We start from the raw sequence: 20,110 nt of genomic DNA on the forward strand, positions 1-20,110 counted from the left end.
GTAACTGAGGAATGTTTATTGATGTAATGTACACCTGAAATGGTATTATTGCAAATAAGCTCTAGGTCAGCATTTCACATAGGCTTGTTCAAAGGCAATGACTGGTGCGTACACAAAAATGTAAGAGGAAATGTACAGTGTTTGGAGGAAGGAAATGAAAATTCTGATCTATTACAGGCTGCACTCTTGCAGCTTCTTGTCAGCCTGTTTCAGAGAGACCCAGGTGTTCAGCATGGACGCCCGAAGTCTGGCCCAGACCAAATGGTCATTTAGACCCAGGATCTGAGCTGCGAACTGAGCCGCAGCTTCAGGAGAGAGAACCGTGGAGCAGCCCAGACCTGAAAGAGTAAGAATGAGAGAATTTTTAGCATTGCAAACAATACGGCTGCACGGTACACTACCGTTAAAAAGTTTGGAGTCAGTTAGAATTTTTTTTATACCAGTAAAGACAATTTACAATGTAACAAAATATTCTATTTCAAATAAACGCTGTTCTTTTGAACTTTGTCATCAAATAATCCTTAAACAAACGAATCAAATAATCCTTAAACAAACGAACCACTAACATATTAAGCAAACATTGATAAGAAATGTTTCTTGAGCAGCAAATCAGAATGATGTGACACTGAAGACTGAAGTAATGATGCTGAAAATTCAGCTTTGATCACAGAAATAAATCACATTTTTGCTGTATTTTGATCAAATAAGAGACATTAAAGGGTCATGAGATTTTAACAGAAGTATGTGTGAAAGACAATGTTAGCATCTGTTAGTTTTGAATGTGGGAGAAAACTAGTTCATTTTAAACCTTTTTGCTCCATTTTCAAATTCCCGGTCTCCCCTCGTCCCCCTCTCCACTCTGCCTCGAAACCACGCCCACTTTTATAGCATTTTTCAAAACTGTGGCGAGAACTGATGGCTGCTGAAACCCAAACTTTAAAGACCCCAAACTTTTGAACGCTAGTGCATGTCTGTTGTTTTGTCCACTCACCAATTACAAAACAGATAATCATATCACGCATAAAGTGACGCATACAATAATTAATGACATTTAAATCTGTACCGCTAGGCATGCGAAGAGATGACCAGATGTCCTGAGCACCCCAGTCAGGGGTGATTGGGGGACAGTTAATAACCGGATACGCAGTGTTTCCTGACATCACGGGACCCAAGCCATTACTTCTGCCAGCCACTGCAACAAAGATGGTGGGAACACCATCACCTGAGAAAAAAAAAGTTATTATATTAAGTAATAACCTCACTGTATTAAAGTGTTCTGGATTAAAATATTGGGTTTGAAACATTAAACATTGCAAATAGCTATTTAAAATGTCGTTTTACATAATGTTGGTAATGAAAAAAGGACATGCTTGTTCTGTTCGGTCATACCCTCATATTCAGCTTTGATGCGGAGTGTCTCATCAGGGCCTTTATGGGCAGACGTGATTCTAAGGTGGCAGGGAATGCCATATGAACCACAAGCCTTGCGGATCTTCTCACAGTGAGCCACATCTGAGGAAGAGCCCATCAGAACGACTACCCTTCCTCTCGCCTGTGACTCCAGGAGCAGCTAGACACACACACACGATTGGAGAAATCCAGCATAAGTCACCAGAGAGAAATGTCATTTTTACCCTAGATATTTTGATTAAAAAAGGTCAACAAAACATCAAAAACAAACATTTAGTAAATAATGGTACCTTGACTCGCTCTGCGACCCACTCAAAGTTCCTCTTCACCATCTGCATGGCCTCAGGAGTGACTTCTTTCAGGTCACGGTAAACCTAAACAGAGAACAGTGTTTATCTGACAGTCACTGATCATGATAATCATAGCAGAAGGACGTCTGCTTCACCAGATTAATACTAAACTCTTAGTGGCATCTAGTTTTACTCCAGTAAAGGAGTAGCATAAATTAATTTCATGCCCGAGTTGTATAGTTTTTAAACACATATTTACCTGCTTGTCTTTCTGCTGGCTGCGATCACCAGCGGGCCAGAGCCTCCATGAGTCGTTGTCAATCACATCAGCCAGCACAACCTCTTTAGTGGTCACATTCACACCGAATTCTATCTAAAATGACAGTTTATGAGAATTACACCTCTACTGCAAGTAGCAATTACCACAATAATACAGAAATAATTAGGAGTTAAAGGGGTCATGAACTGAGAAATAAAATTTTCCTTGAGCTTTTGACATATAAGAGGTCGTCATACTATAAGAATATCCTGTGAGTTTCAGAACTGAAAACTTCCTTGTTAGTCCAAAAGCAGCTTTTATTATAACCAAGCCCAGAGAGCGACTCGTTGTGGAATGAGCCTGTAATAGATGGAGAAAGAGCGCCTCTGCAGAAGAAGATCAACGCCCACTTCATCATCAAAACTTTAGCTCCGCCCACTGGAGTGTTAGTGAGATGACGAGGAGAGAAGAGCGATACAGGAGCGACTACAAATAACATTCCCTTCCAAAGGATCCTAATGCTAGGAATGAGCTTATTTAATTTCATCAGTGTGAACGTCTCAGTTGAGCATTATTTATTTGTGTTCGCTACATTTCACAGTGGATTCTTTGGTAAATCAGTCGCAGGCTTTGCAAACAGACTTTTACAATATGGACTTGACAGTAATGCCACAACATGTCAGTAACCGTGTTAACTCTAATGCCTGATCTGAGATCAGTGATTTCTGATATTTAATGATTCATGTACAGTCAGATGTTCTTTGTCTGTGTGTCAGTAAATCAAACCAGTGACTAAATGCTCAACTTCTCTTAGTAGGCGAAAATAATCTGTTATTTAAACTGTGATTAAATTATAAAAGCGATCAAATAATCTCTGGAACTGTCAATCAAATGAAAACGAAACGATCGGTTTGTGTGAGAAACCGAAGAGTATTTATATATATTTTTTACCTCAAATACAAGTATGTACAAAAACCGTGAAAAGGACATGCTTGAAAAATATCTCATATCTCAATGGGATACAAGCAGCGGAAGTGATCTCTTGTACGCATCTCTACGCCATATCGTGTAATTTGACCTCACTTACAGGCAGTGATGGCGCGGGGACGGCTGATGTAAATAGTGTTGTATTTGAGGTAAAAAATTATATAAATACAGTTAGTTTTCTCTCACAAACCGATCGTTTCGTGTCTTAAGACATCAATATATTGTCACGAGCCGCAGGGTTTAATATGGATTCGTATGTCTATGTTTTTTTTACTCTCACAGCTCTCATACTCCAAACTGTTCCCATTGACATGCATTATACGACTATCACACTGCAACGGTTGGAGATAAAAATCTTCATTTGTGTTCTACTGAAGAAACAAAGACTCCTACATCTTGGATGCCCGGGGGGTAAGCAGATAAACATCACAGTTTCATTTTGTGGTGAACTATCCCTTTAAGTAGGATGGATTCTGACTGGTTGTCAAAAATCGTATATTAACATTCTTGTGTGTAGTTATAGTTGTAGTGTGGACTTCCCTACGCCAGGTTTCTTACTTTCATATCCACCAGCGTGCAGTCCTGTGTGGCCCAAGCCTTCTCCAGGACTTCAAAAATGGCCACCGTGCTTTTGCTCATGATGTCCACCTCACAGCGACCAATAGTCAGACCTGCCAGCTCAAAACCAGCCGTCAACAGCTGCTCTTCTGACCACTGGGGGTCATTATTGGCGTCGTCCTGAATGAAGAATAATGGAAGAAAGCGGGCGATCAATACGTGGATAAAAGGAGAAATCGCATGGCATCACATTTAAATGTGATTGATACAACCTTACCTTAAAGAACATTTCCATTTTTAGAGGAGTGAAGCGGTAGCCCTCTTTGACCCCAGGGTTGCGTTTGAGGAAGGAGCCTGTGGCTATGCGTCTGCAGACCCACTCAATGGGTATCATCTCACATCGGGACGCCACAAACGCAGTGTCAGAGTGCTGCCTGACAAAAGCGGTCTTAAACCCTGAAAGAAAGTGGTAGATTCACATTACTGTGTGCGTCCTATTAGACATGGCAAACTGATTGGACTAGTACATTAACAGCATTTTCAAGCGGAGTACGTTTATATATTAACACAGACTCTGCAGAGAACAGACGTGACTGACAAAAGACACATGCTTTCACACAGTGAAATTGGGATAGCAGACTTAATAGCCTAAACACAGCATGCGTGTAATCGAGTATAACTAAAGGAAGCATGGCTGTCACAAGACAGTCATTTCCCCACAGTCAAACCTTAATCAAGAGCTGCACATGGTTTACACCAACTTCAATTCACTAAAATTGCTGAGGTTGTGGGAACTATTTTAAAAGTTAATGATATCTAGAGACCTCTTGAAACTTTGAATTTGGGGCAACCTCATGAACATCTACAACTAGATTAAATCAATATACAGCATGTGGATGTGGGCCTATACCACCATCCTTTTGAATGAATATTGTATGTGACAAATACATTAACCAGGTTGCCAAATGTTTTGTTTTCATTTAATCAAAACAATAGAAAGGAAATCTCACCAGCGTTCTGTAAAAGTTTGAACACGGAGCTGGTGGTCTTGTTGGCAATGGCAGCTTTACCCTCCATCTGATCCTTCCGAACCGCATTGCCCGCTGTGATCTGGTCTTTAGACTGGACCAGAACATGACCTGGCTCATCCACAAGCGCAAAGATCTGCTTGGTCTTGCCCTCGTTCAGTTTTTGACCTAGTTTCAGTTCTACACATAAAAACCAAGGCAAAAATACACATTAATTGATGTCAATGTATGTGACTTCATCCTTCCCTCTGGTCATTTTGACCCAAAACTCTTTTATTTTTAAATTGTGTTCATCGGAGTGGTCCAAGACCTCAGGCTTTTTGTCACACTTGAACCACGAATACATGCACAACAAAAAAAATTCACTGGAGTTTATGTGGTTGAAATAAAAAAAGTAACAAATCCTTCCCTTGTGGATGAATTCGACCTCTTGGAAATGCGAGGAATACATAGGAAAAACCTAAAACTTTACATTATTTTTTTTATTTATAATGTCTACAAGTGTATCTTAATGCATACCAAAGAGATTAACCCAAGAACTGACTTTAGGACCCAGCGGAACAGCTCATTTGCTCCATATAGAGCTATATGGACATCTACCCCCGGTTTCACAGACAATGCTTAAGCTAATCCTAGACTAAAATGCATGTTTGAGCTATTTTAACTGAAAGAATCTTGCACTGACAAATCTTGAAATATGTCAGTGGCATTGTTTTGTCTCAAGATGCACACCAGTAATGTTTTTTTCTTGGGCACGTTTATAAAAGTTACTTAAATATCCTAATTGAACTAAGGCCTAATCCTGGCTTAGTCTAAGCCCTGTCTGTGAAACCGGGCCCTAGAGTCATGAAATATCATTCATATACATACATATATATATATATATATATATATATGTGTATGTATGTAAGTATGTATGCATGTATGTATGTATTGTGTTTACATAATATATGTGTGTGTGTACTCTGTTAATTATTATTTATATATAAATACACACACATTCATGTATATATTTAAGAAATATTTGCATGTATATACATTTATATAATCTATAATATATAAATATTTTATATATAAAAATAATATTTTTTTCTTAAATATATACATGCTTGTGTGTGTGTATATATTATATATATAATTTTTTATATATTATATATATATAATTTTTTATATTATATATATATATATATATATATATATATATATATATATATATATATATATATATATATATATATATATATATATATATATATATATATATATATATATATATATATATATATATATATATATATATATATATATATATATATATATATATATATATATATATATATATATTCCCACAAGAGTTTGGCAGAGACACACAAACTGAATATGATTAAATTATATTAGTTATTGATTTAAAAAAAACCTAGTAATTTAAAAGGTAAATTTAATCAATAATATATACACACACAAGCATGTATATATTTAAGAAAAAAATATTATTTTTATATATAAAATATTTATATATTATTAAGGCTGGGCGATATGGCCTGAAAAAAAAAAAATCCCCAATTTTTCCACAAAAAAATCCGATTTACGATTTAAAAATCAATCTGCAGATGACAAAGAAATTGTTAAAAAAAAGTTTGTCTTTATTTTGTAAAATATTTGCAACATACCTGGGGTCCAAAACTTTCAGCATGTGAATAAACTAGTCAAAGGTTTATGAATTGATATGCTGATAAAATTAACTTTTATTAACAATAGTAAGGTGAAAAAACTATAGGGAAAATTAAAAAATTCTGCTCTTAGTTACAATTGTTCTCTTATAGTCTCACACTGAACTGACCGACAGCTTCAGTGATTATTAAAGGAGCTCTTTACTTGGTTTAGAAAAGTTTTGTTTTTCATTAGACTTTGTGACTTCCTACTTTTGTCCATATATTAGGGAGTGGAAATGGCTAATAAGTCATTATGTGCTCCTCTGCCGCCATCTACTAGTTATAGTGGGCATTTCATGTCTTTTTAAAATAAAAGTGCTTGTTTGCCACAAAGTGGCCTACACCTTTAAACTTTTAGTTTTACAAATCACTACATTAAAATAGGATAATATTTACAGCTTTTGAAGTGCTGGAAAAAGTGTGAAGCTCTTGAAAACCCTTGAAAAGTACTTGAATTTCAATCTCAAAAGGTTGTACGAACCCTGAGATGAATAATGACAACATAAAAAAAAAAAACATTTGACTATTTCCTCCATAATACCATGGGGTGTTACTACATTAAATCCATGGTGAAACCCCTGATCTCAATGGCTCAATGTTTCTCCTGATTTCCACGTCAGTGCTGTTTGAGCCCATTCGTAACTACAGGAGCCCAGAGGGAAGCGTCGGCGGATGTTAAAGAGAAAAACGATTTTCGTTCAAATAAGACGACGCAAACTACACATTCAAGTTAATAGATAAAACTGATTTATCACCCAGCCCTATATTAAATATATATTTTAAATATTTTTAAAATGCATTGAAAAACATAAACAATATTAGAAAAATTCGATTTCTGGACCAAATTTTTTTTTAGGGCTTTGGGATTTTGACCCACAAGGGAAGGATTTGTTTGTCCATCTATTTCATAAAAGCAATAATAATAGTAATGTTTCATAATAAAAAATTAACTAAAAGCAATTTAGTTTTAAAATAATATCAACATTTTAAAAACATTTGTATGCCAAATCAAAATTAAAATTAGTATGACAACTAACATGAAGGAAGACATGTTTTGTCATGTGACAAGAAAACCTAAATCAAGAGGACACCTTTAGGTCCTCATTAATATATTATATTATATATATAATATAATATAATATAATATATATATATATATATAAAAAAATATGTTACCTTTTAAAAAAACTTGTGTTAAGGTGAAATGGACTAACCATAAGAAAACTTCTTAAATTTGTAATGACTCAAATTCATTACATTTTATTTTAAAAGGTTTACTTTTTATAAAAGTAATTGTCCATCGATGGTTACACATGACATTTTACAATCATTACAAATTTTTTGTACATCAACTTTTTCCACACAAAAAAAGAGAGGGAAAAAAACTACACAGAACTTTTTTTACGTTTTAAACTAGATTTGAAAAGATTTCCACTTGATACAGACTTATTTAAACATATTTTGATTTATCTTGTCTGAAAATACTTCCTCTAGTAGCGTTACCGATTCGGATTAATAACGTAGAAAACAAAACATCTTAACAATATGTCTGCCACATGTGTGCATTTATGGACTGCGCAACTGCACACATGAGAGCATGGAGAACCCCAGAGAAATAATCAAGCCAAACTCACCCGCTGGGTTCGACATTATTGTTGAGCGTTGTTTTTCCTGCAAAAAAAGAGAAGATTAGAAACGTGATTATTCTGTTTCGGTGGGTTTCAGGCAAAGGTTTTATAACTACCTGGACTTCTGAGGAAGGCTGGGGTAAAGTGTGTCGAAGTGGAGCGAGCCTCAACTCATTTATTTTCACGAGAGCAACGCGTTACGACACTCTGCCGATTCATTAAAACCAATCAGGGTAGTGCCATCCTCCTCACCACGTGGGTGAAAACTAGGTCTGCATACCTCGAAAGACAAAAGACTTATCTATTGATGATATTGTTGTTTAGGAGCAAACATTCGTCCTGATGCATCTTTGCAAACCACGTTGAAATTTGAGCACGTGGCGCAAGACTTTGAGCGCATGTTCCGACTTTTGAACATTGTATTGATTTGACAACTTGCTTTGCCAAACTTTTCCATTTGCCCTAACTTGGACTTCAAATCTGGTGTTTCTGTTAATTTGCGCATTTGTGTTGCCGAATCCTCTTCCGCATGTTCCGCAGTGTGAGCAAACACGTGCTCTGAGAGACGCTAACCATCACTACAAACCACCACAGCTCCGCTCCGGCCTGAGAAGCGGACATGGAGTTCGAGGAGTCGGGCATCGGAGAGGAGTGCGGGGTGTTCGGCTGTGTGGCGGCGGGGGAATGGCCAACGCAACTGGAGGTCGCGCAGATTCTGACACTTGGACTTGTTGGGTTACAGCACAGGTAAGTTAAGTGTGCTGCTGTTCATTAGCCTATCCCTTCATTCACTTTTACAATAGAACAACAATTTTAAGATCATTCCTGTTGAAAATATATTACATAATCCAGTGTATACTGGTTTGCTGGTCTCCCAAACTGGCCAGGCTGTTCTGTTGCATTTAGAAAGGGGGTTAGGGTGGATGGAATGCCATTTTAAATCAGCTAAGACCATGAAATCATCTTAGATATATAAAATAAAGCACATAAGATATAAAGTATCCTATATGCATGAATCTGCCTGTGGTTTCCAGGTTGAAAACACTGAATTAAATAAACCTCTCGTTTCACAAATACTATACAAACAAATAATGTAGTGCTATTTGTCATGCAGGATGCATAATTTTCCTTAAAAAAGGCACCCTAAGGTACAAAAGTGAAAAGGTACCTTATTTAAAGTACCTTAAAGGTACATATTAGTACTTTAACCCCTTAGCTGTCAACCTCCTTTTTGAGAATAGATGTGAAAATGCATCATCCAAACTTAAATGGTTGTAATTCAAGAATGCTTTGGAATATAGACATGTGTTTGAGATTTAGATTATTGCTGAAGTGAAAAAGTTATGGAAAAGTACAAAATATTTTATATGAAATGTACTTTTTATGAAATAATTTGTACTATATAATGACTATAAAATCAAAGCCATATGTCTAACCAAGTTGTTCCAAATTTGAAGTTAAAGCTACACTTTGTAACTTTTTTTTGTTTATTCTTAGCTAAAAACACTTAGTTCTTTCAAAAATGTGCTCATTAATGTATATTTACTTCTTTCAAGTAATAAAGTATTCTCGTAAGTTTATATGCCATTGAAAATACATACGGGTGAGGGGTTCGAATGCGGGTCGCCATGTTGCCCCTCCATCTTGAAAGTACATTAGCCAAAGAGGGACATACCCGTAAATTCAAGCTTCGCCTAAAACGCGTTTTATGTGGACGAGGTCGAACTGGAAGCCATGTTAATCTTGGACTAAATCGGCCACCGTAGGAGTTAAAACGAAATCGGAATTGAGAGGAACAAAAACTAATATTCACTGGATGGTCATATACCTTTTCACCGATAGGTGGGGGAAAATATCACACAGTGTCGCTTTAATGTCACAAAAAAATGCAAGTTCCTATGAGATGTTGTTTAGACACCGGAGGCGTGTCACACACATTCCATGCATTCTCCTGTAACAAATTAATAAATTTCTGTCCAAATATCACTTCTATCTATCACAAAACAGTCGCCAAATATGGAACTTTGAGACTCTGCCCTTTCTGACGATGTGTTTTGTCAAGATTAGAAAAGGTTTCGACTATAAATTGATTTTGTAATATGACAACCGTCCACTAGGGGAGGAGCCCTTTAGAAGACTTTAGAGTACCGTTTCCATGGTAACACAACATCCAATTTCAAAACGGTTTTAACAGGACGAGTTTTGAGTTCGTAAGCTTTCAAATGATACCTAATTTGATGACTAAAATATGTGATATGAAAAAAGCGAGAAATTAAAATGGCATCAAGCTACAGTGACAGTTAAGGGGTTAAAGGTGCATATTAGTACCTTTTGCCTTTTGTACCTTAGTTTTTCTGAGAGTATCAGTATAGGTGCAGCTTTTGCAATTAGCTGATCTTATTTCCGCACTGATATAATGTTTTATAAATGCTGATATAGCTCATAGTCAACAGCGATTTGCAATACCCGGCACCTATGGAATCACAGATCAATAGACTTCCATTGTCCTGCGTCTCACCGATTGTTCGGATGTGATTGCATTGGATGCCATTGAACACACAGAGGTTATCTCCATGATCGGAATGTATTGATCCTCCTCTTCTTTGCATTGGAAGTCTATATTCTCCGACCAGTCTGTGCTGCTTTCTCCATCATCAGTGCTCTGATGAAACTGTTTACAAAGCAAACGTTCCCCTAAAACACACACAAGATATTGTTAACACTGTTACACGGGTCAAAGAACGCGGGCGTTTGTTGACTGACATGCTACTTTTGTCAAAGAAACGATTAATACTGACGAATTTCATAATGAATACATTTTCATTTATTATACAATAATGACTCCCTTTTATTTGGATTTTTTCATTTCGTCATGAAATGCTTTCTATCCTTATCAGTGCGTTCTTATTCCAATCTTGATTTTATTAGTCAAACTGAAGTCACAAGACGCCTAACTCATGCACACAACTTTGAGAATGTCCATGTAATGAGGGGAACATAATGAAAAACCTTCATCTGTAGCTTTCCTCTTTCTCCCTTTGGTAGCCGGCACATGCTCTTCTCTTGTGTACGATGGGTCGCTGCTGTCTACATTGCAAATATATGCACACACATTGAGAGAATGCAAAGGAAAGTAACATAATGTGTGGTATAATTCAGTGGTTCTCAACTGGTGTGCTGTGACCAAAAAAATGGTTTGATTTGTGTTTCTAAGATGGCAAAAAAAGAGGCTTATCTGTTCAAATGAGGCAAATGCTTCCCATATCGTTTGCTGTTGACGTTGAATGCTTTGTGTTCGGTCAAACTGCGTCAAACACAATGCCCTTGATACAAATTCATGTGGTAGAAAATCCAAAAAGTGCCAACATGAACAGATTGCATCATACTCAAACATGCCCTCATAAAAAAACATGAACAAAACTTTGCCAGGTAAAATAAAATTGTAGTCAGACTACATTTAATGTGGGTTCAGGAAGGACTTTTATACTATATACCAATTTGGTCGTGCTTATGGTCGCTTAAAGTTATAAATAGCGACCGCGTTATGGAGGATGATCAGATAGTTCTTTTCATTTTATTAAAGGGTTAGTTCACCCAAAAATGAAAATTCTGTCATTAATTACTTACCCTCGTGTCGTTCGACACCCGTAAGACCTCTGTTCATCTTCGGAACACAAATGAAGATATTTTAGTTGAAATTTGATGGCTCTGAAAGGCCTCCATTGGCGCAATGGCACGGTTCACTCTCAAGACCCATAAAAGGTACTAAAGACGTCGTTACAAAGTCCATCTCACTACAGTGGGTCTACAATAACTTTATGAATCGGCGACAATAGTTTTTGTGCGCAAAAAAACCCTAAATAACGACTTGCATAGTGATGACGATTTCAAAACACGGCATCATGAAGCTTCGAAGCGTTATGAATCAGTGAGTCGAATCATGATTCGGATCGCGTGTCAAACCGCCAAACTGCTGAAATTTGGCGATTCAAACTGCTGATTCGACTCACTGATTCATAACGCTTCGAAGCTTCATGAGGCCGTGTTTTGAAATCATCATCACTATATAAGTCGTTATTTAGGGTTTTTTTGCGCACAAAAACTATTCTCGCCGATTCATAAAGTTATTGTAGACCCACTGTAGTGAGATGGACTTTGTAACGACATCTTTAGTACCTTTTAAGGGTCTTGAGAGTGAACTGTGCCATTGTGCCAATGGAGGCCTTTCAGAGCCATCAGATTTCAACTAAAATATCTTCATTTGTGTTCCGAAGACGAACGGAGGTCTGACGGGTGTCGAACGACATGAGGGTAAGTAATTAATGACAGAATTTTCATTTTTGGGTGAACTAACCCTTTAATGTCAAATCTGATGCAAAACAACCAGTTGAGAACCACTGGGATAATTAGTTTTTAATACCTGGGATCCTTCTGTAATTATGACTGTCGTCATACATAACAGCAGCGATGGAGTCAGATGAGAGATGCTGTTCATATTCTATCAAAGGGCTGCCAGTTGACCTCCTCACTACTGTGGAATTCATTTCAGGGATCCCAAATTCAACATTTGACACTTCCTCTGGTCTTGCTAAAATGCCTTCGGTCTCAGTCTGGTTCTGGAAGCCTCTTGCAGAAATGGCGGGCGATCTCAATGTGGCCTCGTCAATGGGCGGCTGGTCATATCTAGCTGCAACGATGCCATTGTCCTCGTGTGGAAGTCCACCCATGGAGTGTTCCTCAAATGCTGGCGGGGTAAACATCCTAGAGGTCCTCAGTAAATGATTTGTGTCGGAAAACTCTGCGTAATTCAGTCGACTTCTAGCAGGCTTGGACAAAAGGCAATCCAGCTGTTCGTAAAACCTCATGACCCGGCGAGGATCTCCGATGTCGGCTTTTCCCCTCTGCAGAGAACGGTAGAGGTATTTCAGGTTTTTGTATTTGGTGCGACACTGTTTCCAGTCCCTTTCCACACCCTGCTGAAGAAGCCTGCGTGAAATCTGCACAAAGATGTCTTTGTTTCTGGTCGAACCCTGTAGCTGTCGCTGAATCCCTTCTTCGGCCCAGATTTGAAGCAGTGCGGCCACTTCCTCTTCGCTCCAGTTTCTGCCTGAGTCGTGCACCGTGATTACGTTCATCTCGTTTACTGATGCTGCGGTTGACGTCGCTGAAAAAGAAATGAGAGCAATTTAAAGGATTAGTTCACTTTTAAATAAACTTTTGCTGATAATTTACTCACCCCCATGTCATCCAAGATGTCCATGTCTTTCTTTCTGCAGCCGAAAAGAAATTAAGGTTTTGGATGAAAACAGTCCAGGGTTTTTCTCCATATAATGGACTTCAATGGGCTCCAAACGGTTCAAGGTCCAAATGACAGTTTCATTACAGCTTCAAAGGGCTTTAATCGATACCAGACGATGAATAAGGGTCTGATCTAGCAAAACGATCAGTTTCTGCAAGAAACCGAGCAGTATTTATGCTATTATTTTACCTCTTTTCAGACGAGCGTGATCGTCTCTGAGCTCAGCCATAACTTCCGCTTAGTGAGGTCAAAATACGAGCGTGAAGAAAATAATAGCATAAACACTGCTCGGTTTCTCGCAGAAAGTGATCATTTCGCTAGATCAGACCCTTATTAATCGTCTGGTAGTGTTTAAAGCCCTTTGAAGCTGCACTGAAACTGTAATTTGGACCTTGAACCGTTTGGAGCCCATTGAAGTCCATTATTTGGAGAAAAACCCTGGACTGTTTTCATCCAAAACCTTAATTTCTTTTCGACTGCAGAAAGAAAGACATGGACATCTTGGATGACATGGGGGTGAGTAATTTATCAGCAAAAGTTTATTTAAAAGTGAACTAATCTGTTAAGATGTTGAAACAACATTTAGCATTTCGGTTTTTGTCAGCACTCACCTGTGTCTCTTGCCATCAGTGGATGAGTGGCGGCATTCATTATTGTTTGCATCTCTGCCAGACTTTCATCTAAAAGAAGGGCGTAAAGATGGAAAAACTCAACTATTTTGGAACTATTTCGTTGCAATTAATACTACAAATGGAAATCTTACCATCATCAATCTTGATAACCTGCTCTTCGACAGGCTCCCGCCTCATGGCCAACTGGTCCCTGTCTGGTATGTTCCTTGGAGACTCGTCCTCCTCAAATGTGCCCTCAATGTTTTTGCCCTGCATTATAGCATCAAGCTCAGTAAAGAACCTTATTGGCCGGCCTTGGCTCTTGCTGACTTTGTAGTCATACTTCATGTTCTTGTATTTAGTGCGGCACTGTCTCCAGTCACGCACCACGCCGTGTTGGCGCTCCAGCCGACGGGCCATCTCCTGGAAAATGGCCTTGTTTCTGTGGGAGCGTTGGAGCTGCTTGTGCACCTCCTTGTCAGACCAAACAGTTAGTAGAGCCCGCACCTCCTTGTCAGACCAGTGTCTACCTCCTTCAAGTCCTAGAAGTAAATCGGTTCTCACTTAACAACAGGTTTGGCAACTTTAGGCAGAGGAATATTTAGTATAAACAATGGAGCCACATTAGCTAATGGTCATTGTCTGCTGTAAATCATCATTGTCCACAACTATATTAGGCCAGATGACTTCTCCAGTTCTAACCCTTTACTGGATAAGGATTTTTAAAAGTACTTATTAATCACAATTTCTACCCAAGTAAACCCGACATGGCTAGAAAAATGCTTAGTCATTATAAAAATAGAGTTGGCATGGAGTTTTTACTACTTTTTTACATTATGATTTTATTAATTTATGACTTTTCCAGCTCTGGAAATCACACTTTTAGGCTACTTACTATCCAGGTAGTGTTGTCAAAAGTACCGACTTTGGTACCTAGTCGGAACTGAAATTTCCCAGACAGCAACATAGTGTCAACATGTGGATTCCACACATAACAGATGTGGGCCGGATCGGGGCGACACTATGTTGCTGTCTGGGTTCCCTCTAGCATTTTGAGCACTGTTGAACGGATTAATAAACACCTCTGATTGATCATTGTGTTTGTGCGTTCAACATATATGTCTCTGATTGGCCATTGTGTTCTTGCGCTCAACATTGATTGGCCATTGTGTTCTTGCGCTCAACATTGATTGGCCATTGTGTTCATGCGCTCAACATATGTCTCTGATTGGCCTATAGATAGATAGACAGACAGACAGACAGCGCTTAAAATGCTAGAGGGATACTTTGGTATCGTCACACTTTTTTAAATTTCTGTACCGACTTGGTACCAAAGTCGGTACTTTTGACAACAGTATATCCAGGTTTTTCAAGGCAGTGGGAACCTGGGTTCTTCAAAGAAGTTGAGGAGAAAGATTAAAATAAGTATATATTTAAAGTATATATTAAGATATAAATATTAGTTGCGTTGGCTTATTGTAATGCTTGTTTTTGTATATTTATTATATTATTTATATTTATTTTTATATATAGTCCCCCTAGTTGTGAACCACTGTTTTACTTGAAATTAAAAAGGGTATTTTATTTTTTTATTTAATTATATATTATTTACATTAACTGTACAAGCTACAAAAAAATTATATTTATATATTTATATTCATATATTTATAAAATTATATATTATAGTTTTTTAAATATATATATATATATTATATATATTTAAAAAAAATATATTATATTTATATATATATATATATATATATATATATATATATATATATATATATATATGTATATGTATATGTGTGTTTTTGTTTTAAATATATATAATATATTTTATATATATATATATATATATATAATATATATATATATATATATATATATATATATATGCGCTACAATATAATATATAATGCTGTTTTTGCCGAAAAACGTATATATATTATTAAATTCTCACTCGAGTGTTTCGACATGGCCAAAAACATTGTAGTTTCAGGATTGTAGTTTTGTCATTGTGTGCGAATTACCTTCCTGAAGACCCGGCACTGAAGCAGGCTCCTCTCTTCTGGCAGCAGTCGGCTCTTCATCTGCCACGTGAGGCCTTTGGGTCTGCGGCCTGCTCTCTGCAGAAGAGCGCTTGTAGACCGTCTGCGAAGGCCTCCAGTCTGGAAGGGCCATGCTCCTACTCTGGGCCTTGCATTCAAGCCAGTCTCTACACACCCCAAGCTCCCTCAGACGGCTTGAGATGGCCTCATACTTGGCCCTGCTCTCTTCCTCTTCCCAGGCTTGTCTCTCCCTCCACACCGAAAGCAGAGCTTTCACTTCCTCACCTCTCCAGTGTCCAGCTGTGTCCCTCTGCCTCTTGTCCTCCCCAGCATGCCTTTGTTGGTCTGTTTCAGGCTCCATGTTTCTAAGCTTGCCTAGAAATGGCTTCTGTTTGTCCGCCTCTGCCTTTATCCTCTCTGCTCCCCCTCCCTGTTGACTTTAAGCTCAGTGTCCAAGGCAACCAGACGACTGAGCCAGTTAGGAACGGCCACGTGACAAACAGCAGCCTCATGACTGGCTTAAGCTGTGTGTGGCGGGGGAGGGCCGCGGAGGAAATGTGAGAAGTGGCTTGGCGAATGAGCTGCACTTGCTGTGTCGATCTTCCTTAATAAGACATGTGGAAAAGGCTCAGAGGCGTTTGGCTGCACGTCTGTTTCGAATGTCTTTTGTGGTTATTCAGTCACATCTTTGGGATAAACTGTCTATGCTTTCCCCTCATGCTTTCAGTCTCTCTTTCTCTCTCTCTCCCTCTCTCTCATTCCCCTCCCCCCTCCCCTCACCTCCCTCTCATTCTCTGGCTAACCGTTTCACATAAACCAGTTTGATCTGCTTTAGTCGCAGTCATTCAATCAGAAAAACAGATTTGGCTTGATTTTTGATATTGTTGGTGTAAAAATGGTGGAAGAAAGGGAGGGACACATTCTCCAGACTCTGGTCTTGCAAAGACATGTTTTCTAATGCTTCACCGCATGCAATATCACTTCAACAAACACCTTTGGCTTCTCACTATATCTACACTTTACCTTGTTTAAAAGCACATAAATAACTAGTACTTTTACAAATCCTGTATATTCACATGAGATGAAGACCGTCATGTCGGAAGCCCTATAAAAGTGTTATTTCACATGGGGGTGGGACTACTCATGTGATCACATGACCAGTCGCTTCTCACTTTACTTCGGTTATCTCTATATTAATCAACACTTTGACTCAGTGAATCATAATTGTAAATGGGCTGCTCTTATGTTATCGGTAACTGAGAACTTTTTTGTGATGCCTCATCCACACCACTAGGTGTCAGTATACACTACCAGTCAAAAGTTTGGGGTTGGTAAGTTTTTCTGTTTTTATAGTGTCCTTGTTACACATTTTGCATGTAGTTATTATGGTAATAATAATAATTATGGTCAATTATGCATTATGCAATCAACCAAACCTTAACCCTAATTATATAGTTAGCACATGCAGTTATTTACTATTACTTAGTACTTGATTGTATAATTACACTGTAACAAGGACACCTTAAAATAAAGTGTAGACTTTTTTTTGTTTATGAAAGCCTTTTTTATGCTCAGCAAAGGCTGCATTTGATTAAAAAAACAGTAATATTACATAATATTATTACAATTTAAATTTTTCTATTTTAATATGTTTTAAATGCAGGGTTTCCACGGATATTAAAAGGGTCTTAAAGGAACACTCAACTTTTGTTTGAAAATAGGCTAATTTTCCGTCTCCCCTAGAGTTAAACAGTTGAGTTTTACCGTTTTCCAATCCATTCAGCCGATCCCTGGGTCTGGCGGTAGCACTTTTAGCATAGCTTAGCATAGCTCATTGAATCTGATTGGACCGTTAGCATCTCGCTCAAAAATCACCAAAGAGTTTTGATATTTTTCCTATTTAAAACTTGACCCTTCTGTAGTTACATCGTGTACTAAGAACGACGGAAAATGAAAAGTTGCGATTTTCTAGGCCGATATGGCGAGGAACTAAACTCTCATTCCTGCGTAATAATCAAGGAACTTTGTGCTGTACCATGAGTGCAGCGGCGCAATGATATTACACAGCGCCTGAAAATAGGCTAACTTCCGTCAACATAACCAACGTGACACAACCTGCTTACACAGAGAGCGCTGGGGACTATTTTCAGGCGCTGTGCGTAATACAATTGCGCCTGCTGCACCCATGCTAACGGTCTAATCAGATTCAATGATCTATGCTAAGCTATGCTAAAAGTGCCACCGGCAGACCCGGAGATCGGCTGAATGGATTCGAAAACCGTAAAACTCAACTGTTTAACTCTAGGGGAGCTGGAAAATGAGCCTATTTTCAAAAAAAAGTGGCGTGTTCCTTTAAGTCTTAATTTGACCTTCTACAATTTAAAGGCTTTAAAAATGTCTTGAATTATATTAGAAAGTCTTAAATTCAATATCATGGCATTAAATTAGGCCCCTATGATTTCAAAAACATGTATAAAGTCACAGAATCCATTCATCCATACTGTATAATGCGGAATGTCACAGAATCAGTCAACTTTTGGATGAATAAATAAAAACACAAAACATATCATAGCACTTATATATCATAAACTTTTAATAAATTGCTGTTAAATTGTATGTTTCATGATTTCAGTTAATTAGACATGCTTTTTGACTAATACAATTTAATTTAACCATGAAAACGGCCTAAAGCTAAAACAAAAAAATAAACAGAATGGATTTCATAGGGCCTTAAATTAAATTGCATTCACTGAAAATAAAAATAAAAAACATCTAGTACAAATATCTAAACATCCTTAATCAAGATACATTTACTTGACATCCAAAATGATGAAATTAAGTCTTGTTTTCTGAGAAATTGAACTAAATTAAGTGAGTTTATGCTTAAAACAAGAACAAGTATCTGTCGATGGGTTTGAAATTACTTTTTTATTTGAATTAAGTTGATTTTTCTGAACCCATTGGCAGATATTTGTTCTTCTTTTAATCATAAAATCACTAGATCACAAAATTGTAATTTTGCTTCTCAAGTAAATGTATCTTGATTTAAGAATCTTGTAGATTTTAGACACAGGAAAACAAGAGGATCAGAAGGTTCAGTAAAAGTTATTTCCATATTCTAGTGTTTGGGAGACCAGCTTTGAACAGCAAATTTTTTTAAATTAGCTTTTTTGTAAAAAAAAAAAAAAAAAAAAAGATATATATATATATATATATATATATAAAACGGAGAACTGGTGGAATTTGTATTTTCAAACTTTGAAGTGTTGCTAATACAACTCATTCTGTGCTTCCTAGACATTTACATTTAGATAACATGTTGACTTATGTTCCCTTCAATTTATTCCTTAATGTTGTAATTATTTTTTTAAAAGGTCTTAAATTTACCATCATAAAACCTGCAGAAAATGTATTTATATTTTAAAATATATTCCAGAAACCCTGGAAATGCATTTTTTTCCCTGTGATGTCCAAACTGAATTTTCAGCATCATTACTCCAGTCTTCAGTGTCACATGATGCTTCATTTTAATATACTGATTAGATGCTCAAGAAACATTATTAAACATTAGAAAGAAACATTCTCTTTATTATCAATGTTGAAAACAGCTGTGGTGGAAACACTTCAGGATTCTTTTAATGAGTAGAAAGTTCAATTGAACGGCATTTATTTTAAATGTAAATCTTTTGTAATATAAATGTTGTGCTGTAAATTCTGATAATTTGAACGTGTCCCTGCTGTGTAAGACAATGGCTAAATCTGCATAATGTATTGAAAATAACTGAATATCCTTTGTTAAACAGAGGTCAGGAGAGTGCTGGTATTGTCACGAGTACTGGAACAAACCCACCGACATACACCACCCTGAAGGTAGTGTAAGAATAACACAGCCTTTCAGTGTGTACAACATCTACTCACTTAAAACATGATTTGTTCCTCTCCCATGGGCAAACACATTTCAACATACAGCAGTGAATGCGAGATTAGACATGCCTGACATAATTGTTTCTCTCTTTCTCTCTCTCTCTCTCTCTCTCTCTCTCTCACACAGGGCATGGGTTTAGTGAATACAGCTTTTAAACCAGAGGATTTGCAGAAATTGCGCAATGTTAACCTAGGCATCGGACACACGCGTTACTCCACCACGGGCATCTCAGAGCTGCAGAATTGCCAGCCTTTTGTGGTCGACACACTGCATGGCAAGATTGCAGTGGCACACAATGGAGAACTGGTCAATGCCTCCGCACTGCGCAAGAAGGTGGGATTTGATGTCACTCTAG

General features: G+C 37.4%; 2 protein-coding genes across 3 annotated transcripts in view; one reads left to right on the forward strand and one right to left on the reverse strand.

Annotated features, from left to right (window-relative positions):
* paics (phosphoribosylaminoimidazole carboxylase, phosphoribosylaminoimidazole succinocarboxamide synthetase) lies at positions 1–16,277 on the reverse strand. 2 transcript variants are annotated; one of them, XM_079830618.1, is made up of 15 exons: positions 15,813–16,277; positions 13,935–14,324; positions 13,783–13,851; positions 12,293–13,036; positions 10,882–10,959; positions 10,391–10,566; positions 7,879–7,915; positions 4,515–4,712; positions 3,782–3,960; positions 3,505–3,684; positions 1,960–2,073; positions 1,701–1,784; positions 1,390–1,570; positions 1,064–1,222; positions 1–338 (listed from the first exon to the last, which is right to left on the reverse strand). In XM_079830618.1, the coding sequence occupies exons 1-15, from the start codon at positions 16,189–16,191 to the stop codon at positions 172–174; spliced, it is 3,135 nt and encodes a 1,044-aa protein (XP_079686744.1). In that variant the 5' UTR covers positions 16,192–16,277; the 3' UTR covers positions 1–171. The 2 variants fall into 2 exon arrangements, with proteins under 2 accessions (XP_079686744.1, XP_079686745.1); XM_079830619.1 differs by lacking the exons at positions 10,391–10,566; positions 10,882–10,959; positions 12,293–13,036; ... (1 more) ...; positions 13,935–14,324; positions 15,813–16,277 and adding an exon at positions 7,989–8,432.
* ppat (phosphoribosyl pyrophosphate amidotransferase) overlaps positions 7,915–20,110 on the forward strand; it is a 20,320-nt gene continuing 8,124 nt past the window's right edge. The window contains exons 1-3 of the mRNA XM_079830641.1: positions 7,915–8,619; positions 19,634–19,700; positions 19,882–20,088. Coding sequence (XP_079686767.1) covers positions 8,492–8,619; positions 19,634–19,700; positions 19,882–20,088 — 402 coding nt within the window. The 5' untranslated portion in view covers positions 7,915–8,491. The remainder of the gene's footprint in view (positions 8,620–19,633; positions 19,701–19,881; positions 20,089–20,110) is intronic.

This window comes from Gobio gobio (genome assembly GCF_949357685.1).
Source record: "Gobio gobio genome assembly, chromosome: 12".
Lineage (NCBI taxonomy): Eukaryota > Metazoa > Chordata > Actinopteri > Cypriniformes > Gobionidae > Gobio > Gobio gobio.

Coding starts and splice junctions, on each gene's coding strand:
- paics (XM_079830618.1), bottom strand. CDS start 16,191: ATGGAGCCTGAAACAGACCAACAAAGGCATGCTGGGGAGGACAAGAGG. Junction 13,852..13,934: donor GGTTATCAAGATTGATGATG/GTAAGATTTCCA, acceptor CCCTTCTTTTAG/ATGAAAGTCTGGCAGAGATG. Junction 4,713..7,878: donor AATAATGTCGAACCCAGCGG/GTGAGTTTGGCT, acceptor TTTTATGTGTAG/AACTGAAACTAGGTCAAAAA.